At 38.3% G+C, this 26,376-nt stretch overlaps 1 protein-coding gene across 1 annotated transcript in view; it reads left to right on the forward strand.

Annotated features, from left to right (window-relative positions):
• LOC126336771 (ATP-dependent RNA helicase DDX54) overlaps positions 1-26,376 on the forward strand; it is a 128,738-nt gene that overhangs the window by 38,333 nt on the left and 64,029 nt on the right. The window contains exons 4-8 of the mRNA XM_050000783.1: positions 5,786-5,953; positions 14,208-14,416; positions 15,973-16,119; positions 16,358-16,526; positions 16,646-16,856. Of these exons, the coding sequence (XP_049856740.1) occupies positions 5,786-5,953; positions 14,208-14,416; positions 15,973-16,119; positions 16,358-16,526; positions 16,646-16,856 (904 nt within the window). The remainder of the gene's footprint in view (positions 1-5,785; positions 5,954-14,207; positions 14,417-15,972; positions 16,120-16,357; positions 16,527-16,645; positions 16,857-26,376) is intronic.

Consider the following 26,376-nt stretch of genomic DNA (forward strand, 5'->3'; position numbering starts at 1 on the left):
GTTAGTAGGTGTGGTGAATGTGGAGGCCACTGAATTGGTTCACTGCGTCGTATCCATCGACCAGGGTACGGTAATTTTAAAACGTTCCGCACATTTTTAGCATAATGGGGAGCTGCTCCATCATGTTGGAACCACATTCATTGCCTAGTTTCTAAATCAACATCTTCCATTAGCTCTAACAAATCATCACGGAGAAGTTGTAAATAAGATTCCCCAGTAAAATTTCGGTCAAAAAACACAGTCCTATCAAGTAACCGTTTAAAATTCCACACAGTTTGTGTTGATTGTCAACGGGTCTATGCCCATGTGGATTGACAGGGGACTAATAATGATGATCATGACGATTTAATTCGCCGTTGTTTTTAATATGGCTTCATCAGGTACATAACATATCTAAAAAAATCATTGTCACCTCTTATCATTTCCAAGGCCCATTCGCAGAAATGCACGTGTATTTGCATATCTTTTGGCATTAATACCTGTGTCGGTGTGATATGATACACATGATATTTATGTGCCTTCAGAATCCTCAAAACAGTCAATTTCGGTATTCTAGTTTGTCTCTGAATCGCATGACTACTAATTTCGAGATCCAGTTGAACGCAGGCAAGAACAGTAAGGGTACGAGCGTCATTTTCATTGTAATCGCGATGACGAGGTGGACATTGCATGTATTCATTTCGAGCTCGTTGAGTGCAATTTGAAATAATGTTTTCTCTTGGATGTCCTTTGTTTGGGAAACGATCCGCATACAACTGCCCAGCTGCAGCGTAATTGTGGCATTCCCCTAAAATTAACATCATATCAACAGTCTCTGTAGGAGGATAGTGAGCCGTGTTTCGCTAAAGAATAATTTACTTTAGTCAGTTGATGTTTACGGTGCGCAATCTGAAAGTGAAGTGACGTCTGATCGCATTGCACCAACTTTTATACTGAGCCATAGTTCACAGTTTTGCCACGGTAGCACCACAGTCCAGTGAATAATGCAGTTGTGAAGAGTTTACTAATAAGATTTTAATATCACTCCAGCTCTGTCCATCAAAAGCTTGTAAAAATATAGCTTAATTTGGCGTAATGAAAGAATTGGTGCACATTTTGTATCAATTTGATGCGTTCTTTTTGGATCATTCTAAATAAATCAAAGTTCTTCCCCAATTTTAACTTTTCTCTATTTCAGCACCATCTGTCAATGGTTTAAAAAAATGTTTCAGACAATACTTGATTTTTTAAAATGGAGAATCTGAATCTTCAATAAAAAAAATGGGGGCTACCATTTAAGATTTAAAAGTTGCCCCCACCCCACCCAAGGGGGCGTGGGCTTGGGGTCACGTGTAGTGTCATTTGATGTCCCCCTTTGAGCTCACGAACTTGTCTTACCCACTATTTTTACCCAATGTATAGTTTTTGAGATAATCTCATCCGAAACTTCTGATGGACCATCCCGTATAATCATGCTACATTTTCATAAAATGTCTAGATGCATAGTGAACATTCCCATGATTGACACCACCCTCCTCCCCACATTTGTCCTTTGTCGTCCTAGTGGTCAGCCTAGCTAGTATCATGTTCCTCCTCCAACCCTTCTGAATTCTTCAAATTAAATTGGAGCATTACTTCAATTGCCAAAACTTCTTCTGTAAATGTAAGATGACCCCTATATTGATCTCTTACTCAGTGTAAAAACATAGATCTCAGCAGCAATAGTTTAATCTGCCAATGCAAGATGACCCTGTATGTTTCGAATGATGAATTTCAGATAAAACCACATCTTATAGTTGGTTAAATATGATACTCAAGTTCAGTTCGTGAAATATTCAACTTCTTCTAAAGTCATTCATTGAGTTGTTCATTCATTGTGTACTGTAGGTCCCTTCATGAAAAGGAAGCTTCAGGGATTTGGAACGCATCAAGATACACACAAAAAAATGTGAAGCTGCATTCAGGAACTGTGTTGATAATTAACTATCATTAGATTTCTGTAAACAATGTTTGAGTATCCACGATAAATTTAACAATATAAATTTAAGAGAAACACCAAAACCTGTATCCTCAGGTGCTGCTGTTTATTGTCATATTATCATTTATAATTTTTCTTTACATCAGATGAGAATTTGTTGAAGCCTTTTGCAACAGAATAAAGAACCCTATTGTCTCAAGGCTACACATGGAAATTATTTTTCTGTCTTGTTCTTCTAAATCACCGTTCACCAGAAACTAGCTTCTGTTATTAGCAGCAAATACCATTAAGGAGCTAACATACTGAGAAATGAGTGCATAATAAGTACAAAGTTTCTGAAAAGGCCTCTACAAGTCATTTCGTTATATTTTGGCTGAATAATTGTATTACTCCAGAAGATAATTTCATAAAATGGGCAGTGAAAGGCTCCAAAATAAGATAGCACCATGGTTATCTGCAATTTACTGCAGTGCGAGATATTCTAAGTGCAAAACATGCAAATCTGCACTGCTTGATTAGCTTTTGTTTTTATGTTGATTTCATTTTTCTTGTTATCCAGCTGGAGCCAAGAAATTTTACACACAGTTTCCATTTGGACCTATTGTATAAAACAGTTGATTTTAGACTAGCACAAAAATGACCGTAAATAAACTTGAATCTGGAAACTTTCTTTGTACAGACATTAATATCAAATTGTTTTGTCTTGAACTAGGGTTAGATTAGAAACAGAATTTCAGTTTTCAAGTATAGTTCAGTTGTAGTTGTCAGGTTATAACCAAGTAACGCAATAAAATAACAGACTTAGTTTAGAGCAAGTACAAGCTGAAAAGAAGTAACTAATGAAGAAGTTGTTGTTAATACTCCCACACTTCTGGAGATTGAAACAGTGTTTTTGATCTATAAATTTAGGTGAAGCAGAACATTGGTGATGTCAGTAATAAGTGCAGATAGCAGTTGCCCCCACAAGAATTCTTGGGAGGCAGTTCATAAGTAATGCAAAAAGAGTTTATAAAGGCATTTCGTAGACACTTAGCAGATTAGTAGAGAGAGAAATTCGAACTATTTGCAGTGAACAGTTAAGTGCATGGAGATAGACACCAGTCAGTAGTGATTGAACATCTCTTACATAAAATGCTAACACAGTTCATATTACATTTTTAACTACTGAACGAAGGCTTAAGCTGCTATGGCAACTGGACACATATTGACGAACAAAAATAGTAAGCAGATACAAGTCAATTAGCAATGTAATATTTATAGGCCTATTGTTAAATGAAATTGTGTCTTAGTGACTAAATGTAAACTTGTTGGACTGTAATTTAAAAGGTCTGGGGTTCAGTCCCATTCAGTTTTAGTTTTATAATTTTTTTGCACTTACCTTTACTTTTGTCTCTACCATTGTTTGTTAATGTGCATACTGCCAAGTTGCACCATGGATCAGAGCCCACATTAAACTGTAGGGCTGTGCACGTTAAGATGGTGCGTCTGTTTAGATGTCTCAGGACGGTAAGGCTATACTACCCTTAAAATGGCAATGTCCTGTATAACACTGTGCTAAGAAGACAGTGCAAATGTATACTTCTGCCACCCTCTGTGTCATCCGTTGTGTTAACCGATGTCTTAAAACATGCAAACTGTTGTTACTTTTGTCAATATAGAAAGCATCCCAAATCCATTGCCAATGATCTGTAAATACATATATATATTCATTATGCTCAGACAACTTCTGAAACCCTGATGTGGTGCCACATTTGTCTACAGCTTGTGTTCTCCATCAAATTGGTTGTGCCACATTTCAACCTACAGCTAGTGGCCATGAATTATCAGTTGCCAAATGATATTTTCCCTATGATTTTGGTTATAAATATAATTATGACAGCACTAGGTTTCGAAACCATATCGCCTGGAAATGGCACTTGCTTCATTCCTAGTGTTCCAGGCCACTGTAGTGGCCAGTATTTGTGTGCAAGAGCATTAAGCACTGTGAATTACACTGTGCCATGCGATATTTTCTTGCAGTGGAGAAGTTTGTTGAAGATCTTCGAGAAATTCTTTCTCCTTGTTTTTCTTCATTTTTACAATGCAAAATTTTAGTAATAAGTACTGCATATCTATGACTTAGAATTACTTCCGAGTTCAAAGCATGATAATCATTTTGGTAGCTTATTTAGTGATGTTGCCTAGTTTATGTTGTGTTAATTAACTCTGAACCTCAAAAATTTGATCCAAGTTAGTGTTATTCAACACAGTGTATTTGTGACATGGGTGCATTTTCTGAAATAAGATAAAGATTGATCTCCAGTCAACAACATTTAATCAATTGACCCATAAATCTATTTAAATATAACAACAAAAATAATCAATATAATGTAACTGGATAGAAAAAAATCAGCTCTGCACTGAATGATAAGGAAAGAGTAAGTCTCAACTGACCTATGGTTCTGCGTGACTTATCCGAAATCAACCCCTTTTCCTAAACCTCTCCAGTCCTTTTCCTTCACCCTGCTTCCTTCCCCTTCAGCCCTTCCACTGGAAGGAGCCACTGGGTCCAAAAGCTTATATGTATATAACGTCCTTTTACGTGCAAGTTCTGTCGCTTGGTAAGTAGATTTTTTCTATTTTAAGTTATTAGCAGGTTGATTTTGTTCTTTAAAACAGCATAATATGAGTCTTTGAGATTAAGACTCACAAAGTATGTTGTGAAGCATTTACAAATCTGTTCATTATCATTTTGCTCTATTACCAGTTTCGCTTAGTTTGTGGCTGTGATTAGTATATTTGTCAGCAGCCAACATTACTGTTTTTGAACAGTCCTCCAACTTTTCTGGGAGGTTATTTATGTAGATTTACTATAGGAGTTCACCCAGTCCAAATCCTGTGGGATTCTATACTCTGCCTTCCCCCATTCTGTCACAATTTTTGTCTAGTAATTCAGTTTGTCAGTGTGGGCCTCTCTCCTATTTTATGAAGGGAACACTCCATCCATTCCAGAGGGACACCATCTGTACCATGGCATTGTAGTTTCCCTTGTAAAAATTAATATTTTACACAAGTAAAGGCCTTCTTGATGTTCAAAATATGTCAACAGAAAAATCAGAAATTGTGACACAGAAGAAACTATCAAATGTTTGTGACAACCAAGATTATAAATGTAATTCTTGTTCATTTCACTTGCATCAATATAATCTGTGCTATTATGCTCTAACCTGATCAAAAGCTTGTACTTTGTAATATATCCAGGAAAAACATCAAATATTTGTGTCAACAGTGAAGGGGAGAACGATTTCAATTTCAGTACTAGAAATTTGTTTAGTCTTTCCTTGCTTCTCATTGGTTATATGAAAATATCATCTCACTGGCTGTGTGGAACTGACGTGTTGCCAATGTATGAGCAGTAGAGAAACATTGCTGTGCCTAGCACTGACCCTGATCTAGAATTCAGTCAAGGTTTCTCTTCCTAGCAGTTGGATGCTTTAATCTTACATTTCATCAAATTTTATTTATTACATTGAGAGAACTCAAATGAATGGAGAACTTATATAGGAATAACTATAGTAGCAATTGTAAAGGGGAGCTTATAAAATGTTGCACTAATAGAAATGGTAAAGGGAGATTTTTTTTCTTGTTGGGATGTGATGCTGTCATCAGTAAGCAGTCAGAGTTGGATGTTGTGTTAAACATGATGTTTATTGTATCAGTACCTTTGTATGTTTTACTCAGATATGACTAGCAGTATAGCTCCTTTATGCCCTATGGTATACCAACTTTGTAGGTGTGTAGAATTTAAATTTTATGACTATGTTGCACTTACATATCTTTCACTTACAGACAATACCATTGGTTCTAGAAGGTAGAGATGTCGTTGCAATGGCTAGAACAGGTAGCGGTAAAACAGCTTGTTTCCTTATACCATTGTTTGAGAAACTCAAAATGAGAACTGCAAAGACTGGGGCAAGAGCTTTAATTCTTTCTCCAACACGAGAATTGGCTCTGCAGGTATGTATTGTTTCTTATGTAACTTGTTATCGTAGTCTCTATAAGTCATTTTAATAAACTTTCAAACATTGCCTCTATATCCATACTTTGCAAACCACTGGGAAGTGCATCAGGGGCTACCAGTTACTAGGGCTCATCGCTTACAGGTGGTGCTTGAAACTTCGTATGCACGCTTTCATGGGATATTTCGCTTTTATTGTAAAGTGTCTACCAGTTAAGTATTTTCCCCATGACCCAGAGCACAAGCACACCTGTTGATGTTGGTGCTGTCCTCCTTTGTATACAAGTAATAACTCCTATTAGTCATATTTGGTATGAATCTCACCCACTTGCGCAATATTCTAGGATGAGTCACATGAGTGTTCTGTAAGCAATCTCCATGTTTGTCTATTTAATCCTATAATTGGCAGAGTAATCTTGCATCTGCAAAGAGGATAATAGTTCCAGTTATCACTTCTCCCTGTGGCAGATGATATTGCTAATGACGGATAAATATGATTCTTTTAGCGAAAGCATAAAGTTATTTCATGTTGTGAGGGCCATGTAGTTGGAAATAGATTGGAACTCAGTGTGGAGCAACAGCTGGAATGTGTGGATGGTGGCAATTCTTCCATGGCAGGTGGAGGGGACTGATGAAGCTGGCTAGTGTACATATAACAATTTTTTACATTTTTAAGTTGTTATACATAGTACACACTTCTTACATTTAACACTGAACCCTTAAACTTATTTGATTTATGGATGTTAGGCTTTTTGTATTGACTGTACATTATTCAGTTTCTGCACCTGTTGTACAATTTATGAAAAGCTTTCTTGATGTCTGCTTTTGTACTGTACATGCTGTCTGATGGTTCAAATTCTTTTGTAATAATTTATTACTATGGCATTTAATGTATTACACCTGTATGGCTCTCTTTAGTTCCAACTTCATGTAAAAGTTAATCGATACATCGCTTTAGTTTTTTCGTAGTGATCAAATTCTATGACATTCAGTTATTTTATTCTCTGTGTGACTTAACACCACCTTGCATCCGTAATGTTACCAATGCATAGAAAATTTGTCACTTGATGTCGTAGATATGACAATCTAATTTTCAGTGACTTGTGTTCTCACTTTTGTGAATTTTCTATGTATTTTATTGCAAATATGAGTAGAAATTGCTTATTATGCATGGAAAAAATTTGTTCATTACCATAATTTCTTGTTCTCACTACAGCTGTCTTCTGATGATGATGTACCAAAACACAAAATAATGCACAAATTAATTTGCAACCAAGGCATTTCAAAAATTATATCCTGTGTCAAATCTCAATGGCCACTTGCCTCAAATATGGAAGAATTTCTCAGTCAAGTGATGAAAATCTGTAAATAAACCTCCTTGACCTCAAGTTTTTCGAAGTAACCAGTGCCAGCTAATTTTGACATCAGTCTTTCCGGTTTCAGAATCAGATAAGAATCCATGATGTATTGTGCATTGACTGTTGCTTTGAAGTCTCCACAGATTCCGAATGTACCATGCAGTTTCTGTACTACCATGATTAGTGTACCTCACTGGCTACTGGTTATGGATTTTATGATAGCATTTTGTTCCAGGTGGTAAAGTTCCTGTTTGACTTTTCCTTTTTTACGCAGCAGCAGCGTTGCCTGCTTTATAAAATTTAAGCTCTGCATATAGCTTCAGTGTGATGTGTGGCTTGTAATTCTTAATGCTACCTGGGAGGGGGGGGGGGGGGGGGGGGGGGGGAATTGCATCAGTTTTTGTAGTGTTTCTGTGGGAATGTCAGTCTGGATCTGATTCACTTCTTAATAAATTGTGACACTTACAGTATTAAAAATATCAGATCCCAGCAAATTTGTTGCTTACTAAGAACTGACAACTAAGAATCTTGCCTGTTCGGTAAATCTCCTGTATGGTTGTATGTACCTTAACCTTTTACTGGAATCTGTTGGCTGCTGTAACTAAATAGTGAACTCTGAAATTATGTTAATTTCGACAATCCTGATTTGTGGTGTGAGCCTGTGTCAACTTTCTTGACTCTTAAGTGTTATAGTTAAAAACTTTGCCATTCACTGAAAAGATTGTATTATGTTAAGTTCTGTCCATGAAAGTTTGTTCATTTGGTTGTGTTCATTGTTAGGGTAGCAATTTTTCTGGAAAACCTGGCATTCTTAGGGAATTAAATTTTACCTGGGAAAATTGAGGATATCTTGAAGAATTTCAGGGATTTCATAACATCTCAGGGAATTCTTTGTTTTTAACATTATAATTTAATTTCAATTGAGTTTTATGAATCACAAATTTTAAAATACTTAATATTTCAAAGTGTGTTAATTAAACTAATATTATCCTATCTAAATTAGCGATGTTTTAAAAACTGTGGTTAAACTTCTATGTATGGTTAGCATAACTCAGCTAAGAGGACCCCCCCCCACACACACACACAGTTGAATAGTGATCCTGGTTGTAAACATCACTCGAATTTTCCTATGTAATCACTTTTATGCTCCTGAGTGTTTGATTTCATTGCTTTATGTGCTTCTTATTGCAGACTTCTGCTGTGTGCCCTGTCTTGCGACAATAGTTGCTTTGAGAGTTTCAAAAGAAACAATTTTCTTGCTTTTGGTTAACTCCACAATATGCAGAAGATTTTAATTTTCCATTACTAGATCTGTTTATGGACAGTTGTGTTTGTATGTCTGTTTTCTGCATATGGCTGCGCTTATCGTAGACAGTGACAATTGTCGATGCATTGTAAACATATCAGCATTGTCACACTGTACTGTGACAACTGATACTTGCATTTGTTTGTGTACCACAATTATTGGCAGATCATCTTGCAGAGATGGGTTTGTTAGCTTAACAAATCTTTCTTTAATTTATCGTCTAGTGCATGCATGATTAGCATAACTCAAATTAGAGAATCTTCATATGACTTTTTACATTGATTACTTTAACACTGGAATTTACACTCGCTTTTGGTCCTGTAAGTGAGCTATCCACTATTTGTAGCCTTGATTCTGTTTCTTGAAACATTGAAAAAATTTATGTCTGCCTGTGCCAACATGCACCTGCGACGTGAAATAATTTCACTTTCATTCTTAATTTCAGAATAGGGTAGAGTCACTGGGCCAGTCCCAGGAAATAATTTCTGAATTAATTTATGAACCTCAGGTCCAGAATTGACAATAAGAAAAGCTTTGCCTTCTGCCTCACCTGATGATTGGTGTGAGACAAAATATTGTTCCATTCTTGATATGTAATATTGCCAGCCCTCTAGTTTCCAGCCTTAAAGGGTGGTGGTGGTGGTGGTGGTGGTGGTGGTGGTGGTGGTGGTGGTGGAAGCTTAATTAGTCATTGACCAGTTCCCTTATTCTCTCCCAATGTGGCCAGATGTGCCAATAGGATTGTCTGCATGGCTGAGTTGCTGTACTGATATGATGGTTGGCTACAATACATCTTGAGGTTGTGCCAAGCCTGAAAAATACCACTTGGAACAATATAAAATTCTTCAAGTGAATTGAGTTGGACTATCAGTTTAGATATTTTCAAAACAAGTGTCAAAGAGCCATGTAATGAAAATGTTGTGACACAATGAATTCAGTGAAGCAATTGCCTAATGCATTAGAAACCAGTTTGTTTCTTTGAAACACCTAAATTTTACCTCAATGCCATCATCAATTACAGGATTTAACTTGGATTTGTACAACCTTGTCACCAATCATGATGTGTTTATCCGACATCACAAATAGCAGGAAGTAAACTTCGGGTTACAAGTACTGAGTTGCTGTGCAAGGTGGCTGACCTGCAAACTATGCAACTGTAAGTAAATACAGAGCTCTAAAAAAACAAAAGTTGTGCAATACAAAATGAGAACAGTAATAAACATTTATGAAGTTTATATACAAAAGGTAACGCTCAGGTTTGACAGGTGTATGGCTTCATATTCAAAGTCTAATAGGCTGATTACTCTAACATATTAAGAATGACTTGTTGTTGTCGTCTTCAGTCCAGAGACTGGTTTGATGCAGCTCTCCATACTACTCTATCCTGTGCAAGCTTCTTCACCTCCCAGTAACTACTGCAACCTACATTCTTCTGAATCTGCTTACTGTATTCATCTCTTGGTCTCCCTATACGATTTTTACCCTGCATGCTCCCCTCCAATACTAAACTGGTGATCCCTTGATGCCTCAGAACTTGTCCTACCAACCGATCCCTTCTTCTAGTCAAGTTATGCCACAAACTCCTCTTATCCCCAATTCTATTCAATGCCTCCTCATTAGTTACATGATCTACCCATCTAATCTTCAGCATTCTTCTGTAGCACCACATTTCGAAAGTTTCTATTTTTTTCTTGTCCAAACTATTTATCGTCCATGTTTTACTTCCATACATGGCTACACTCCATACAAATACTTTCAGAAACGACTTCCTGACACTTAAATCTATACTCGATGTTAATAAATTTCTCCTCTTCAGAAACACTTTCCTTGTCATTGCCATGCTACATTTTATATCCTCTCTACTTCGACCATCATCAGTTATTTTGCTCCCCAAATAGCAAAACTCCTCTTACTTTAAGTGTCTCATTTCCTAATCTTAATTCCCTCAGGATCACCTGACTTAATTGAACTACATTCCATTATCCTCGTTTTGCTTTTGTTGATGTTCATCTTATATCCTCCTTTCAAGATACTGTCCAGTCCGTTCAACTGCTCTGCCAAGTCCTTTGCTGTCTCTGACAAAATTACAATGTCATCGGCGAACCTCAAAGTTTTTATTTCTTCTCCATGAATCTTAATACTTTCTTTGAATTTTTCTTCTCAACCACTGCTTCCCTTTCATGTCCCTCGACTCTTATAACTACCATCTGGTTCCTGTACAAATTGTAAATAGCCTTTCACTCCCTATATTTTACCCCTGCCACCTTCAGAATTTGAAAGAGAAAATTCCAGTCAACATTGTCAAAAACTTTCTCTTAAGTCTACAAATGCTAGAAACATAGGTTTCACCTGTCTCTTACCTCTTGTTCACTAGATGGTAGAGTTTTGTCAGGACTGGCTCTCCCAAGGCTATCAGTAGTTCTAATGGAAGTTGTCTACTCCTGGGGCCTTGTTTCAACTCAGGTCTTTCAGTGCTTTGTCAAACTCTTCATGCAGTATCGTATCTCCCATTTCATCTTCATCCCCTTCCATTTCCATAATATTGTCCTCAAGTACATTGCCCTTGTATAGACCCTCTATACAGGGTGTTACAAAAAGGTACGGCCAAACTTTCAGGAAACATTCCTCACACACATAAATAAAGAAAAGATGTTATGTGGACATGTGTCCAGAAGCGCTTAATTTCCATGTTAGAGCTCATTTTAGTTTTGTCATTTTGTACTGTACTTCCTCGATTCACCGTCAGTTGGCCCAATTGAAGGAAGGTAATGTTGAATTCAGTGCTTGTGTTTACATGCGACTAATTGCTCTACAGTACTAGCATCAAGCACATCAGTACATAGCATCAACAGGTTAGTGTTCATCACGAACATGGTTTTGCACTCAGTGCAATGTTTACAAATGCGGAGTTGGCAGATGCCCATTTGATGTATGGATTAGCATTGGGCAATAGCCGTGGCGCGGTACGTTTGTATCGAGGCAGATTTCCAGAACGAAGTTGTCCTGACAGGAAGACGTTTGAATCAATTGATCGGCGTCTTAGGGAGCACGGAACATTCCAGCATATGACTCGCGACTAGGGAAGACCTAGAATGACGAGGACACCTGCAATGGACGAGGCAATTCTTGGTGCAGTTGACGATAACCCTAACGTCAGCGTCGGAGAAGTTGCTGCTGTACAAGGTAACGTTGTCACTGTATGGAGGGTGCTATGGGAGAACCAGTTGTTTCCATACCATGTACAGCGTGTGCAGGCACTATCAGCAGCTGATTGGCCTCCACGGCTACACTTCTGTGAATGATTCATCCAACAATGTGTCAATCCTCATTTCAGTGCAAATGTGCTCTTTACGGATGAGGCTTCATTCCAACGTGATCAAATTGTAAATTTTCACAATCGACATGTGTGGGCTGACATCTGCACGCAATTGTGAAATCACGTCATCAACACAGATTGTCTATGAACGTTTGGGCAGGCATTGTTGGTGATGTCTTGATTGGGCCCCGTGTTCTTCCACTTACACTGAATGGAGCACGTTATCATGATTTCATACGGGATACTCTACCTGTGCTGCTAGAACATGTGCCTTTAGAAGTACGACACAACATGTGGTTCATGCACAATGGAGCTCCTGCGCATTTCAGTTGAAGTGTTCGTACACTTCTCAACAACAGATTCGGTGACCGATGGATTGGTAGAGGCGGACCAATTCCATGGCCTCCACACTCTCCTGACCTCAACCCTCTTGACTTTCATTTATGGGGGCATTTGAAAGCTCTTGTCTACGCAACCCCGTTACCAAATGTAGAGACTCTTCGTGCTCGTATTGTGGACGGCTGTGATACAATATGCCATTCTCCAGGGCTGCATCAGCGCATCAAGGATTCCATGCCACGGAGAGTGGATGCATGTATCCTTGGTAACGGAGGACATTTTGAACATTTCCTGTTACAAAGTGTTTGAAGTGACCCTGGTACGTTCTGTTGCTGTGTGTTTCCATTCCATGATTAATGTGATTTGAAGAGAAGTATTAAAATGAGCTCTAACATGGAAAGGAAGCGTTTCCAGACACATGTCCACATAACATATTTTCTTTCTTTGTGTGTGAGGAATGATTCCTGAAAGTTTGGCCGCACCTTTTTGTAACACCCTGTATACTCCTTCCACCTTTCTGCTTTCCCTTCTTTGCTTAGAGCTGGGTTTCCATCGGAGCTCTTGATATTCGTACAAGTGGTTCTCTTTTCTCCAAAGGTCTCTTTAATTTTCCTGTAGGCAGTATCTGTCTTACCCCTAGTGAGATAAGCCTCTACATCCTTACATATGTCCTCTATCCATCCCTGCTTAGCCATTTTGTACTTCCTGTTGATCTCATTTTTGAGACGTTTGTATTCCTTTTTGCCTCCTTCATTTACTGCATTTTTATATTTTCTCCTTTCATCAATTAAATTCAATATTTCTTCTGTTACCCAAGGATTTCTACTGGCCCTCATCATTTTATCTACTTGATCCTCTGCTGCTTTCACTACTTCATCCCTCAAAGCTACCCACTCTTCTTCTATTGTATTTCTTTCCCCCATTCCTGTCGATTGTTCCCTTATGCTCTTCCTGAAGAATAACTATCTGATCTAAAATGTTTAGGTGGTCTGCGTATTTAAAGAGTACTGTGTTGTCTTTGATGTATATATTCACTAGACATTTGTTGTTGAACAGCCCGATAAATGCTTGTTAGCAGTGGGTAGCTACTTGTTAGCAGTGGGTAGCTCTATGGTGGCAATTAGGATAGCATCAGCTGATGTGGATTGGAACTTTAAGAACTGTAGTTACTCTGGTGTGAACTCAGCATGAACTGTGCTGATTGTGTACTAGATATGATCTGAAACTGAACTTTCTGTGAATATGATGAGAGTAGCCATGCAAAGAGGAAAACAATTCCAGTTATCAGCACCCTTGTAGCAACTTACTTAGCTGGTGGCAGATGAATCTGAAGGTCTTACAGTCTTTTAGAGGAAGCATAAATTTGTTCCAAATTTCTATGCGGAAATAGATTAGAACTCAGTGCAGTGCCGTGGCTGGACTGTCTGGATTGTGGTGTCATCTTGTGCAAGTTGCTTGGTACTTGCTGCTAAGTGTACAGTAATCAGGCAATAAGTACTTACCTGGGGCAAAGAGTTTTAAGAGTTCAAACATTGTGTCAAATTTGAAATATTAAGTCTATGTTCCTACTGAACATTATTGTTTCCATGTTTTCAGTGTATATTTTTATCTATTTGCATGCAGTAGTGTCGAGATTTCTTTGAAGAATGTGATTTGATGACCCATCTGGTCTTTAGTTGAACACACACTGTTAGGTTGCGTACCATCACACTCCAGAAGTAGTTGTAAAATATAGTTGCTGAAATTACAGTTGTCGTGGAGAAGCATAAGGAACTTGGGAAAAATGTTAACAGTTATTATTGTTGTAGAAACATTGAAATAGTAGTTGTCAGTCTTATTAGATTTAGAGATTGTCCAAAATTTTGAAAGTAGAACATAATTGCTACAGTAATTTGTTTGAAACCCAGTCTCATACTTGTCAACCTTGCTTTCAGACCCTGAAATTCATTAAAGAACTTGGCCGTTTCACTGGTCTGCAGGCAGCTGTTATTTTAGGTGGTGACTCAATGGAAAGTCAATTTAGTGCAATTCATGGTAACCCTGATATAATAGTCGCTACTCCTGGGCGACTGCTGCATATTTGTGTTGAAATGGAACTGAAATTAAACAGTGTCGAGTATGTTGTGTTTGATGAAGCTGACAGGTAATGTATTATTAATGAACACTAATTTTTTGTTTTGTGGCAGTTATTGCATTTTTTAAATCTCATGTAGTGAAATGGTGAGGAATAGGAGTGGAAAACAAAACTTTATTAGTCATCATGTAGGCTCTCCCTCTCCCTCAACAGCAGCATGGTTACAATCTCCATCCAGCCACCATGCTTTAGCCTGTATGTAATTTCTGTGCATGGTTAAGATGATTTCCTTCCACATTCTTGCTCTGCCTGAGCTTTTACTTTATCTCTAATGACCTCGACATTGAATGGACATGAAACCATGATGTTCCATTTCCTTTTCTTCTCTTGGCACAATTCACATAATGTTCTCTATTTATGAAGCAAGAGAGATAGAAAAATTATGACAGACTTATTCATTTCTGAATTTATTTTGTTTACTTTCAATGAAACCCTTTTGGGTATGTGACCACATCTATTGTGATCAACTACAATTTCAGCTGCCGTGTGCAACAGCTGAAACATTAGTTTATCACATATGACATGGTCACGCTCCCAGAAGGTCTTAACAGAAATGGACTAGGGCTGCAATTGTTTACATTCGTGTATTGTTTTGCTTATACGTAGAAATGCAATACATTTGTTATGGCATTTAAATCACACTGAAAAGCAGCTGAAGCTCTAAATTGAGCACATTCACAGCTGTAAACAGAAATCAGGTTTTATAACATAAGTTAACTGTGTGATTATTTTTCAAGCCTTATTTCATTATTCCAGAGGACGACAGTTCAATTCCGCGTCCGGCCACCTTAATTTAGGTTTTCCGTGATTTCCCTAAATCACTCCAGGCAAATGCTGGGATGGTTCCTCTCAAAGGGCACGGCCAACTTTGTTCCCCATCCTTCTCTAATCTGATGAGAACGATGACGTCACTGTCTGGTGTCCTCCCCCAAAACAACCCAGCCCTACCATGACAGGCAGGCATAACCTAATTTCATCAACTCAATAAATGTAAAAACATATTGGATAATTGTTTGTGTGTTTTATGGAATAAGCAGTAATTCTAGCAGTAGAGTAATGATAATAAAAGTAAACACAAAATGTGATACACAGTTACATTTAAAAAAAATCTAGATGTAATTGTTGTGCTGTTTTTATCTAAGTTGCATTTATTCATTCTTCCATAATGCTTAGACATTGAATCTCTAACTTTGACAGTCCATCAGTTATTGCCAGAGGAATATGGAAGAGTATACAGTGTTTATGGCTAGGTTTTTGTCATTTTCTGTGCGTGCTTGCAATGGCATTTAAAGCAAATACAAGATTTTTGACAAGGTACATTAATCAGCAAGCAACTTCCACCACATTGTTTATTTTTATATTAGTGCCACTGTGGACTTGCATAAATTAATAAGAATGTTCCTAATCTGACAGCTGAACCAGTTCTTCATGGAAGTAAATTTTTCATGTAGTATAATAGCAAACTACATTATTTAAAAATGATTTACTATTACTTCTCCCATTTACTACTTCTTCCATGCCTTTTTTGCCTGAATAACCAGTAAATCTTGTCTGTTTAACTGAAGATTATTTGAAATGGGATTTGGCGAGCAACTCAGAGAAATTGTGAATCGCCTTCCAGAGTCTCGTCAGACGCTTCTGTTCTCAGCAACACTTCCAAAAGTGCTAGTTGAATTTGCTAAAGCCGGTCTTTCAGACCCAGTTCTCTTACGGTATGTGCAAGTAAGCGTATGTATGACAACTTGTATATTTTAATTTGCTGCCTTTTATTCCAATTCTACTCAGTAATATACATTTCCAAAAATTACATTTATTTGTAGACTGAAAAAAACTGAATAGTATTTTGATAACACTAGAATACTTTGTGTGTATGTGCAACTTTAAAATTGATGTAAATGTGAAAAGTTGACCATTGTTATTTATTGGTACTGTATTCCCTTTGTGAAACAGATTAGATGTTGAATCTAAGTTACCAGATAGTCTGACACTTGAATTTATTTGCTGTCGATCAGATGACAAATCTGCAGCCTTGCTTTGCCTGCTGAAACACGTAATTAAATTAGAATCACAAACTGTACTATTTGCTGCAACAAAACACCATGTGGAATATTTACATATGGTAAGTTATGCCAGTGTTAAGGTACACTACAAATGAATCTTGTAAATAAGCATACACAGTACTGAATTTGTGACCATGTTGAAAAAACTGAAGTGATGCTGGTTTATGTATATTTACAGTTACTTGATAAGGCAGGAATATCAAACACTTACATATACTCCAATCTTGATCCGTCTGCTCGGAAGATAAATGCAGCAAAATTTCAGTGTGGTAAAGTATCAGTCCTTATTGTGACTGATGTAGCTGCAAGAGGCATTGACATACCACAGTTGGACAATGTAATCAATTACAACTTCCCAGCAAAATCAAAATTGTTCGTCCATCGAGTGGGTAAGGCACTTAGTGTTAACATTCTTTTTGATACTATAAGGTTTTCTTCGTATGTTAAAATACTAAAATATCAAGTTTGTGTCAGTAATTAATCCTTTGCTATTAAGAAATAAATTTTGAAGTGTCAATCTGCACAGATAATTCAAGCAATAAGCAAAAAAGTTGAGAGGTCAAGTAGTCGATTTTTACAAGTACATTCATAGGAAGTGGAACTAGTGGCAAGATTCTTATACTTGTGTTCTTTTATGGGGTGGATATGCATGTGTACACACTGGTACATACTGCCAGGGAAGACTCTCACACCAGTGCTGACTGTTGGTCGTACACATCTAATCTGCAACATGTATGGCAAATGTCTTGATTACGGGAGAAAAATCCACCTGTGCTGGGATTTAGATGAGATTCTTAGTATGATATGATTCATAGATCTTTTGCTGGAATACAGGACCCACAATGCACTGACTTTGGCGTCTTAAATGAATACAGTTTTGTTATTGTGGCTCAGAATTGTTGACTCACTATAATTGTACAAAACATTTTCTACCACAAGGGTCATTCAGTAATTAAACAGAAAAATAGATTCACATTAAAAATGGTTTATTAAATCAGTACTGCTTAGTATCTGTTTTTCCATCTACGACCAACTTCTACGAACTTAGCTCATCATCTTGAGCGTCGTCTTAGCCTCTCAGTGAAGAATTTCTTACCTTAATCATGAATCTAGTTTTGTATTTCGTTCTTTTGCTCTTCATTGGTGTTAAACTTGATGCTACGCAAAGTTCTTTTCATTGGACCAAACAGGTAAAAATCCAAACGGGCAAGGTCAGAATTGTGAGATGGATGAGCTAGGAGCTCCCAACCCACTTTTTGAAGTTTCCTGCATCATTTGTGTGGTAGTATGTCTGGTATTGTCTGGAAAAAGCAGCATACGTTTCCTTTGCTATCTCATGTTTCCTTTTAAGTGCGGGCGAGCTTGACTTTGTTCTCAGTCATGCGTGATTGGTATAAGCTGTTGATAGTGTGTTGTTCCTCCAAAGAATCACAGGAAATGGGATCATAGACACTCATAAAGATAGTTAACATGATCTTACCAGCTGATGATTGTTTTTTCAATCTCTTATGGAAAGCTTATCCATTGTGTTTCCACTGAATGTTTTCGTGCTTACATAAACTTAACTAATGAAATTATGTATCCAAGTTTCATTGTGTGTTACAATCCTGTTCAAAAAAGTGTCCCCTTTGGACTTGAAACGATTTTTGAGCTTGGTGCAAAAGCCCAAGTCTAATGGTAGTTTAGTTTGTTTTGAATGGGGGAATGAGTTGTGCCAGCATCTTGAATAAATGAATCAATATTGGTCTGCAACACCAAAGTTGAAAGTGCTGCTGGATGCCTAGAGCGATTCTCATTGCTATGTGTTTACTGCTACTTTAAACGTTGACAATATTATGAAAAGGATAGATTGCTACTAACCATATATTGGAGATGTGGAGTCGCAGACAGGCACAACAAAAAGACTTTAAAGAAGTATAAGCTTTTGGCCAAAAGACCTTCTGAAGTAGACAGAGTGCGTGTGCACACGCATGTCCACGACTGCCAGTCAGAGACAGTGCTCGTTTGTGTGTGTGTGTGTGTGTGTGTGTGTGTGTGTGTGTGTGTGTGTGTGTGTGTGTGTGTTTTTTTTTTTGTCTACTTCAGAAGAATGCCTTTTGGCTAGAAGTGTGCTTGTTTAGCAGTCTTTTTGTTGTGCTTGTCTGTGACTCAGCATCTCTACTATATGGGGGATAGTGATAAATCCTTTTCATAATGACAAGATTCGATCCTGGATTTTGCATTGTTTACTTTAAAACTTTATGTTCACATTTTAAAATTCATATGCTCATTGCAACCACTTGTTCATCTAAGAAATTTCTTATGGTTGAACTCTTTCCAAAAGTGAAAATATGATTTCGGAACACTGTTCTTCAAAAGCATGCTTGGAAGAGGCATAGCTTCGTAAATAAGAACTTGGACACTGTCTTTACATAAATGTTAACTGGGCAAATGACTTAACATTCTTTGCAAGGTTGCCAATTAAGATTTATAAAAGTTTCCATTCCCTGTCAAGTTTGTAATTGAAATTGTTCGTTTTGCTAATTATATATTTTATATTTTTTGACAAGTCCTTAATGTTACTGCAATTTTGTTGTCCAGCAGCTCGCACTTAACATAGCAAACACTGTCTGAGATAAATCACGCGCAGTCAAGTGTTGTATAAATTAATTGCATCATATCGGTGTTTCAACTTCCTATAAGAAAAGGCTAGATGTGGCTGTCTTTCTTTGCACAAAAATGAACAAATTCATGCCCTAAAAATCCATTCCAAGAAGGTGCAGCATTTTTTGTCCACTATGGGGATTAAACCTCAATTATCTATAGAGATGTCGTAGTAGTGAGTGAATGGAGAGAATCTGTGGAAGTTCTCTAGTTTGAATCCCATATCTACATGTTTACTCCACAAGCCATTGCGTGTTGCATAGCAGAGGGTACTTCATGCCAATAGTAGTGCAATTTGGTCCTCTTCAATTCACATATGAATTAGATAAAATTGTCTTTTCTTATGAACCGTACAAGACATATGTGATGGAGGTGGCAGGATTGTTTTGTAGGCTTTCTGAAATGCTGGTTTTGCGAGAAAAATTGTCACTTCTCATTCAAAGATTTCCGCTTAAGTTTTCTAAGTGTCTCTTTACATTGCAGCATGGGTTTTACAGAACTGTAATTGCTGCAGTGTTCAGTCCAAATAATCTTTTCTGCAGCTCCCCATGCTAGTCTGTTCTTTACAGACACTATAAGTTCATACCTGTTGTCATGCCTACTAGGTAAGGACTCTAAATACTGGACAAGTACTCAGAATTTAGAGTGGAGTGCAGCTATGGAGGCTGTACAAGTTCCGATGCGCAGAAACATGTGGGTGTGTGCCAAGTGACTCATAGCCAGTCATGCCTCAGGACATTTTGTCTTCATTTCTAGTGCATCATGCTGTGTTCATAAAGTTTAGTTGTGTTTTCTGTCATACTGTTCTGTTGTTTGTTGTTGTGGTCTTCAGTCCTGAGACTGGTTTGATGCAGCTCTCCATGCTACCCTATCCTGTGCAAGTTTCTTAATCTCCCAGGTCCTACTGCAACCTACATCCTTCTGAATCTGCTTAGTGTATTCATCTCTTGGTCTCCCTCTACGATTTTTACCCTCCACACTGCCCTCCAATGCTAAATTGGTGATCCCTTGATGGCTCAGAACATGTCCTACCAACCGGTCCCTTCTTCTCGTCAAGTTGTGCCACAAACTCCTCTTCTCCTCAATTCTATTCAATACCTCCTCATTAGTTATGTGATCTACCCATCTAATCTTAGGCATTCTTCTGTAGCACCACATTTTGAAAGCTTTTAATCTCTTCCTGTCCAAACTATTTATCGTCCATGTTCCACTTCCATACATGGCTACACTCCATACAAATACTTTCAGAAAGGACTTCCTGACACTTAAATCTATACTCGATATTAACAGATTCCTCTTCTTCAGAAACGCTTTCCTTCCCATTGCCAGTCTACATTTTATATCCTCTCTACTTCGATCATCGTCAGTTATTTTGCTCCCCAAATAGCAAAACTCATTTACTACATTAAGAGTCTCATTTCCTAATCTAATTCCCTCAGCATCACCAGACTTAATTCGACTACATTCCATTATCCTCGTTTTGCTTTTGTTGATGTTCATCTTATATTCTCCTTTGAAGACAACGTACATTCCATTCAACTGCTCTTCCAAGTCCTTTGCTGTCTCTGACAGAAGTACAATGTCATCGGTGAACCTCAAAGTTTTTATTTCTTCTCCATGGATTTTAATACCTACTCCGAATTTTTCTTTTGTTTCCTTTACTGCTTGCTCAATAAACAGATTGAATAACATTGGGGAGAGGCTACAACCCTGTCTCACTCCCTTCCCAACCACTGCTTCCGTTTCATGCCACTCGACTCTTATAACTGCCATTTGGTTTCTATACAAATTGTAAATAGCTTTTCGCTCCCTGTATTTTACCCCTGCCACCTTTAGAATTTGGAAGAGAGTATTCCAGTCAACATTGTCAAAAGCTTTCTCTAAGTCTACAAATGCTAGAAACGTAGGTTTGCCTTTTCTTAATCTATCTTCTAAGATAAGTCATAAGGTTAGTATTGTCTCATGTGTTCCATTTCTACGGAATCCAAACTGATCTTCCCCGATGTTGGCTTCTACCAGTTTTTCCATTCGTCTGTAAAGAATTCGTGTTAGTATTTTGCAGCTGTGACTTATTAAACTGATAGTTCGGTAATTTTCACATCTGTCAACACCTGCTTTCTTTGGGATTGGAATTATTATATTTTTCTTGAAGTCTGAGGGTATTTCGCCTGTCTCATACATCTTGCTCACCAGATGGTAGAGTTTCGTCAGGACTGGCTCTCCCAAGGCCATCAGTAGTTCTAATGGAATGTTGTCTACTCCCGGGGCCTTGTTTTGGCTCAGGTCTTTCAGTGCTCTGTCAAACTCTTCACACAGTATCGTATCTCCCATGTCATCTTCATCTACATCCTCTTCCATTTCCATAATATTGCGCTCAAGTACATCACCCTTGTATAGACCCTCTATATACTCCTTCCACCTTTCTGCTTTCCCTTCTTTGCTTAGAACTGGTTTCCGTCTGAGCTCTTGATGTTAATACAAGTGGTTCTCTTATCTCCAAAGGTCTCTTTAATTTTCCTGTAGGCAGTATCTATCTTACCCCTAGTGAGATAACCTTCTACATCCTTACATTTGTCCTCTAAGCCATCTCTGCTTACCCATTTTGCACTTCCTGTTGATCCCATTTTTGAGACGTCTGTATTCCTTTTTGCCTGCTTCATTTACTGCATTTTTATATTTTCTCCTTTCATCAATTAAATTCAATATTTCTTCTGTTACCCAAGGAGTTCTTCTAGCCCTCGTCTTTTTACCTACTTGATCCTCTGCTGCCTTCACTACTTCATCCCTCATAGCTACCCATTCTTCTTCTACTGTACTTCTTTCCCCCATTCCTGTCAATTGTTCCCTTATGCTCTCCCTGAAACTCTTTACAACCCCTGGTTCTTTCAGTTTATCAGGTTATCCAGGTCCCATCTTCTTAAATTCCTATCTTTCTGCAGTTTCTTCAGTTTTAATCTACAGTTCATAATCAACAGATTGTGGCCAGAGTCCACATCTGCCCCTGGCAATGTCGTACAATTTAAAACCTGGCTCCTAAATATCTGTCTTACCATTATATAATCTATCTGATACCTTCTAGTATCTCCAGGATTCTTCCATGTATACAACCTTCTTTTATGATTCTTGAACCAAGTGTTAGCTATCCAGGTGCGCAGAACTCTACCAGGTGGCTTCCTCTTTCATTTCTTAGCCCCAATCCATATTCACCTACTATGTTTCCTTCTCTCCCTTTTCCTACTCTCGAATTCCAGTCACCCATGACTATTAAATTTTCGTCTCCCTTCACTACCTGAATAATTTCTTTTATTTCATCATACATTTCTTCATTTTCTTCATTATCTGCAGAGCTAGTTGGCATATAAACTTGTATTACTGTAGTAGGCGTGAGCTTTGTGTCTATCTTAGCCACAATAATGCGTTCACTATGCTGTTTGTAGTAGCTTACCCGCACTCCTGTTTTTTTTTATTCATTATTAAACCTACTCCTGCATTACTCCTATTTGATTTTGTGTTTATAACCCTGTATTCGCCTGACCAAAAGTCTTGTTCCTCCTACCAACGAACTTCACTAATTCCCACTATATCTAACTTTAACCTATGCATTTCTCTTTTTAAATTTTCTAACCTACCTGCTCGATTAAGGGTTCTGACATTAAACAGCTTCGATCCATAGAACGCCAGTTTTCTTTTTCCTGATAACGACGTCCTCTTGAGTAGTCCCCACCCGGAGATCCGAATGGGGGACTATTTTACCTCCGGAATATTTTATCCAAGAGGACGTCATCATCATTTATCCATACAGTAAAGCTGCATGCCCTCGGGAAAAATTACGGCCATAGTTTCCCCTTGCTTTCAGCCGTTCGCAGTACTAGCACAGCAAGGCCGTTTTGGTTAATGTTCAAGGTCTGGTCAGTCAATCATCCAAACTATTGCCCCTGCAACTACTGAAAAGGCTGCTGCCCCTCTTCAGGAACAACACGTTTGTCTGGCCTCTCAACAGATACCCCTCCATTGTGGTTGCACCTACGGTACGGCCCCCTGTATCGCTGAGGCACGCAAGCCTCCCCACCAACGGCAAGGTCCATGGTTCATGTGTTCTGTACTTGGTGATTATTTTGCCTTCATAATGTTAGTTATGAGTAATGGTAAGCAATCATGCCAAGTGCTGCCTAAAGCAAGAGGAATAGTGTTTTGCGTCTTTACTTTAAAAGACAGTCTTCTGCTGAACCCACACCAGCCCAAGACACGTGTCACTCGGTTGCAAAATTCCAGGAGCAACTAGCTGAAATGTGCGGTACTGGATTGTGAAGACCATTCAGAGGATGTCCAGTAAAGCTAAGGCATCTATGCAAGCCTATGGCTCACCTGTTTTGACGTCACCAGGCAAGCAATGCAACCAAAAAAAAGACGTGGGTAAGCTAGTTGATATTGCAAAGCACTTTTTGCAGCCCTTAGTATTCAGCACGTATGCTAAAGGGGAATATCCTACAGCAGAAAAATTAGCTTCGCACATTAAGGAAGCTGAAATTTTTAATGGAAGCGAATGGACCATATTGAGGATACAGAAAGACATAGGGTTCAGATATCAGAAAATGAATGACAGGAGGAAATTACTAATCAGTGCAGGAGATCAGACAATTTGGAATGTTATAGATTTATTATGTAGATGATACTTCCGTCAGTCAAAAGCATGCTAGGGCTATCTGCTGGAAGATAAGCAATTGGGACGTTGGATAAAAAGTTCCAGTTGGTGCAGATTATAGATTTACAGTGCTTCACTTGGGAGCAGCAGAAACTGAATGTTGATTTTTAAGGCATCAGAGTCTAAGAATTCTCAAGATTACCATTCTGAAATGATACAAAGTTCTTGAAACTGTGGTTTAAAGAACAATTGTTGCCGTATATCCCTGCATGTCCGGTTATTGTGATGGATATTGCAAGCATACACTCAGTGCAAGTGAATGAAGCTCCAGCCATACATTCAGTATTTTGTGGATATCATCTAATGGAATACTTTTAAGTTTTGTCACATACCATAGCAGAATTGCTAGTTCTTGTCAGTGCCCACAAGCCTGCATACAGACTTTATGGGATAGACAAAATTACAAAGCAGTGTTGAGACCGTATTGTTAGATTAACCCCATAATATTGTTATTACTGTCCATTCATGCTGGTATGGGTTTACATGAACACACATATTATGAAAAAGAACAATATGTTTAAAACAGCAGATGTTGAGAGACTTAAACACGAGGTAACAGACAGAATTTAAACATCCACTTGGGCAGCTGTGTAAGACACACAGAGAAACTTCAGAATGAAGATTACCACAGACAAATTGGCAGGGACAGTATTATGGAACCTTCTGTTATAAATCTTGCTGAAAGCTAGTCATCTACATCTGTACTCTGCAAATCATCATGAGGTACATGACAGAAGGTACATCCCATTTGCACCAGTCATTAGAGTTTCTTCCCCCTTCATTCCGAATGGAGTGCAGAAGAATGATTTAATGTCTCTCTGCATGCAGTTATTATTCTAGTCTTGTTCTCCTGATCCCCATTTGAGAGATATGTAGGAGGTTGTAGTATATGCCTAGAGTCATCATTGAAAGCCTGTTCGTGAAACTTTAATAGACTTTCTCAGGATAGTTTATGTCTATTTTCAAGAGTCTTCCAGTTCCGTTCTTTCAGTATCTCTGAGACTCTCTCCCACGGATTAAACAAACCTGTGACCATTCAAGCTGCCCTACACTCTACTTGTTCAATATCCTCTGTTTCTCCTATTTGGTATGTGTCCCACACACTTGAGCAATATTCCCCAGGGAAGCGTCCTGGGACCTCTACTGTTCCTGATCTATATAAATGACCTGGGTGACAATCTGAGCAGTTCTCTTAGACTGTTCGCAGATGATGCTGTAATTTACCGTCTAGTAAGGTCATCCGACGACCAGTATCAGCTGCAAAGCGATTTAGAAAAGATTGCTGTATGGTGTGTCAGGTGGCAGTTGACGCTAAATAACGAAAAGTGTGAGATGATCCACATGAGTTCCAAAAGAACTCCGTTGGAATTCGATTACTCGATAAATAGTACAATTCTCAAGGCTGTCAATTCAACTAAGTACCTGGGTGTTAAAATTACGAACAACTTCAGTTGGAAGGACCACATAGATAATATTGTTGGGAAGGCGAGCCAAAGGTTGCGTTTCATTGGCAGGACACTTAGAAGATGCAACAAGTCCACTAAAGAGACAGCTTACACTACACTCGTTCGTCCTCTGTTAGAATATTGCTGCGCGGTGTGGGATCCTTACCAGGTGGGATTGACGGAGGACATCGAGAGGATGCAAAGAAGGGCAGCTCGTTTTGTATTATCGCGTTATAGAGGAGAGAGTGTGGCAGATATGATACACAAGTTGGGATGGAAGTCATTACAGCATAGACGTTTTTCGTCGCGGCGAGAGCTTTTTACGAAATTTCAGTCACCAACTTTCTCTTCCGAATGCGAAAATATTTTGTTGAGCCCAACGTACATAGGTAGGAATGATCATCAAAATAAAATAAGAGAAATCAGAGCTCGAACAGAAAGGTTTAGGTGTTCGTTTTTCCCGCTCGCTGTTCGGGAGTGGAATAGTAGAGAGATAGTATGATTGTGGTTCGATGAACCCTCTGCCAAGCACTTAAATGTGAATTGCAGAGTAGTCATGTAGATGTAGATGATGGGTCACACGTGTGATTTGTAAGCAATCTTCATTGTAGACTGATTGCACTTCCCCAGTATTCTACCAATAAACCGAAGCCTACCGCCTGCTTTACCCTTGACTGAACCTATGTGGTCATTCCATTTCATATTCCTTCAAAATGTTACAACCGGTTGATTCCAGCAGTGACTCATTGATATTATAGTCATAGGATACTATGTTGTTTTTTTTTTTTTTTTTTTTGTGAAGTGCAAAATTTGACATTTGTGAACATTTAAAGCGAGTTGCTAATCTCTGCAGCACTTTGAGAGCTTATCAAGATATGACTGAATATTTATGCAGCTTCTTTCAGATAGTACTTCATTATAGACAACTGCATCATCTGTAAAGAGTCTTACATTACTACTAATATTGTCTGCAAGGTAATTAATATAAAACATGAACAGCAAGGGACCCAACCCACTTCTCTGGGGTACACCCAAAGTTACTTCTACATCTGACGATATCTCTCCATCCAAGATAACATGCTGCATCCTCCCTGCCAAAAAGTCCTTAGTCTAGCCACA

Source organism: Schistocerca gregaria, chromosome 2 (genome assembly GCF_023897955.1).
Source record: "Schistocerca gregaria isolate iqSchGreg1 chromosome 2, iqSchGreg1.2, whole genome shotgun sequence".
Lineage (NCBI taxonomy): Eukaryota > Metazoa > Arthropoda > Insecta > Orthoptera > Acrididae > Schistocerca > Schistocerca gregaria.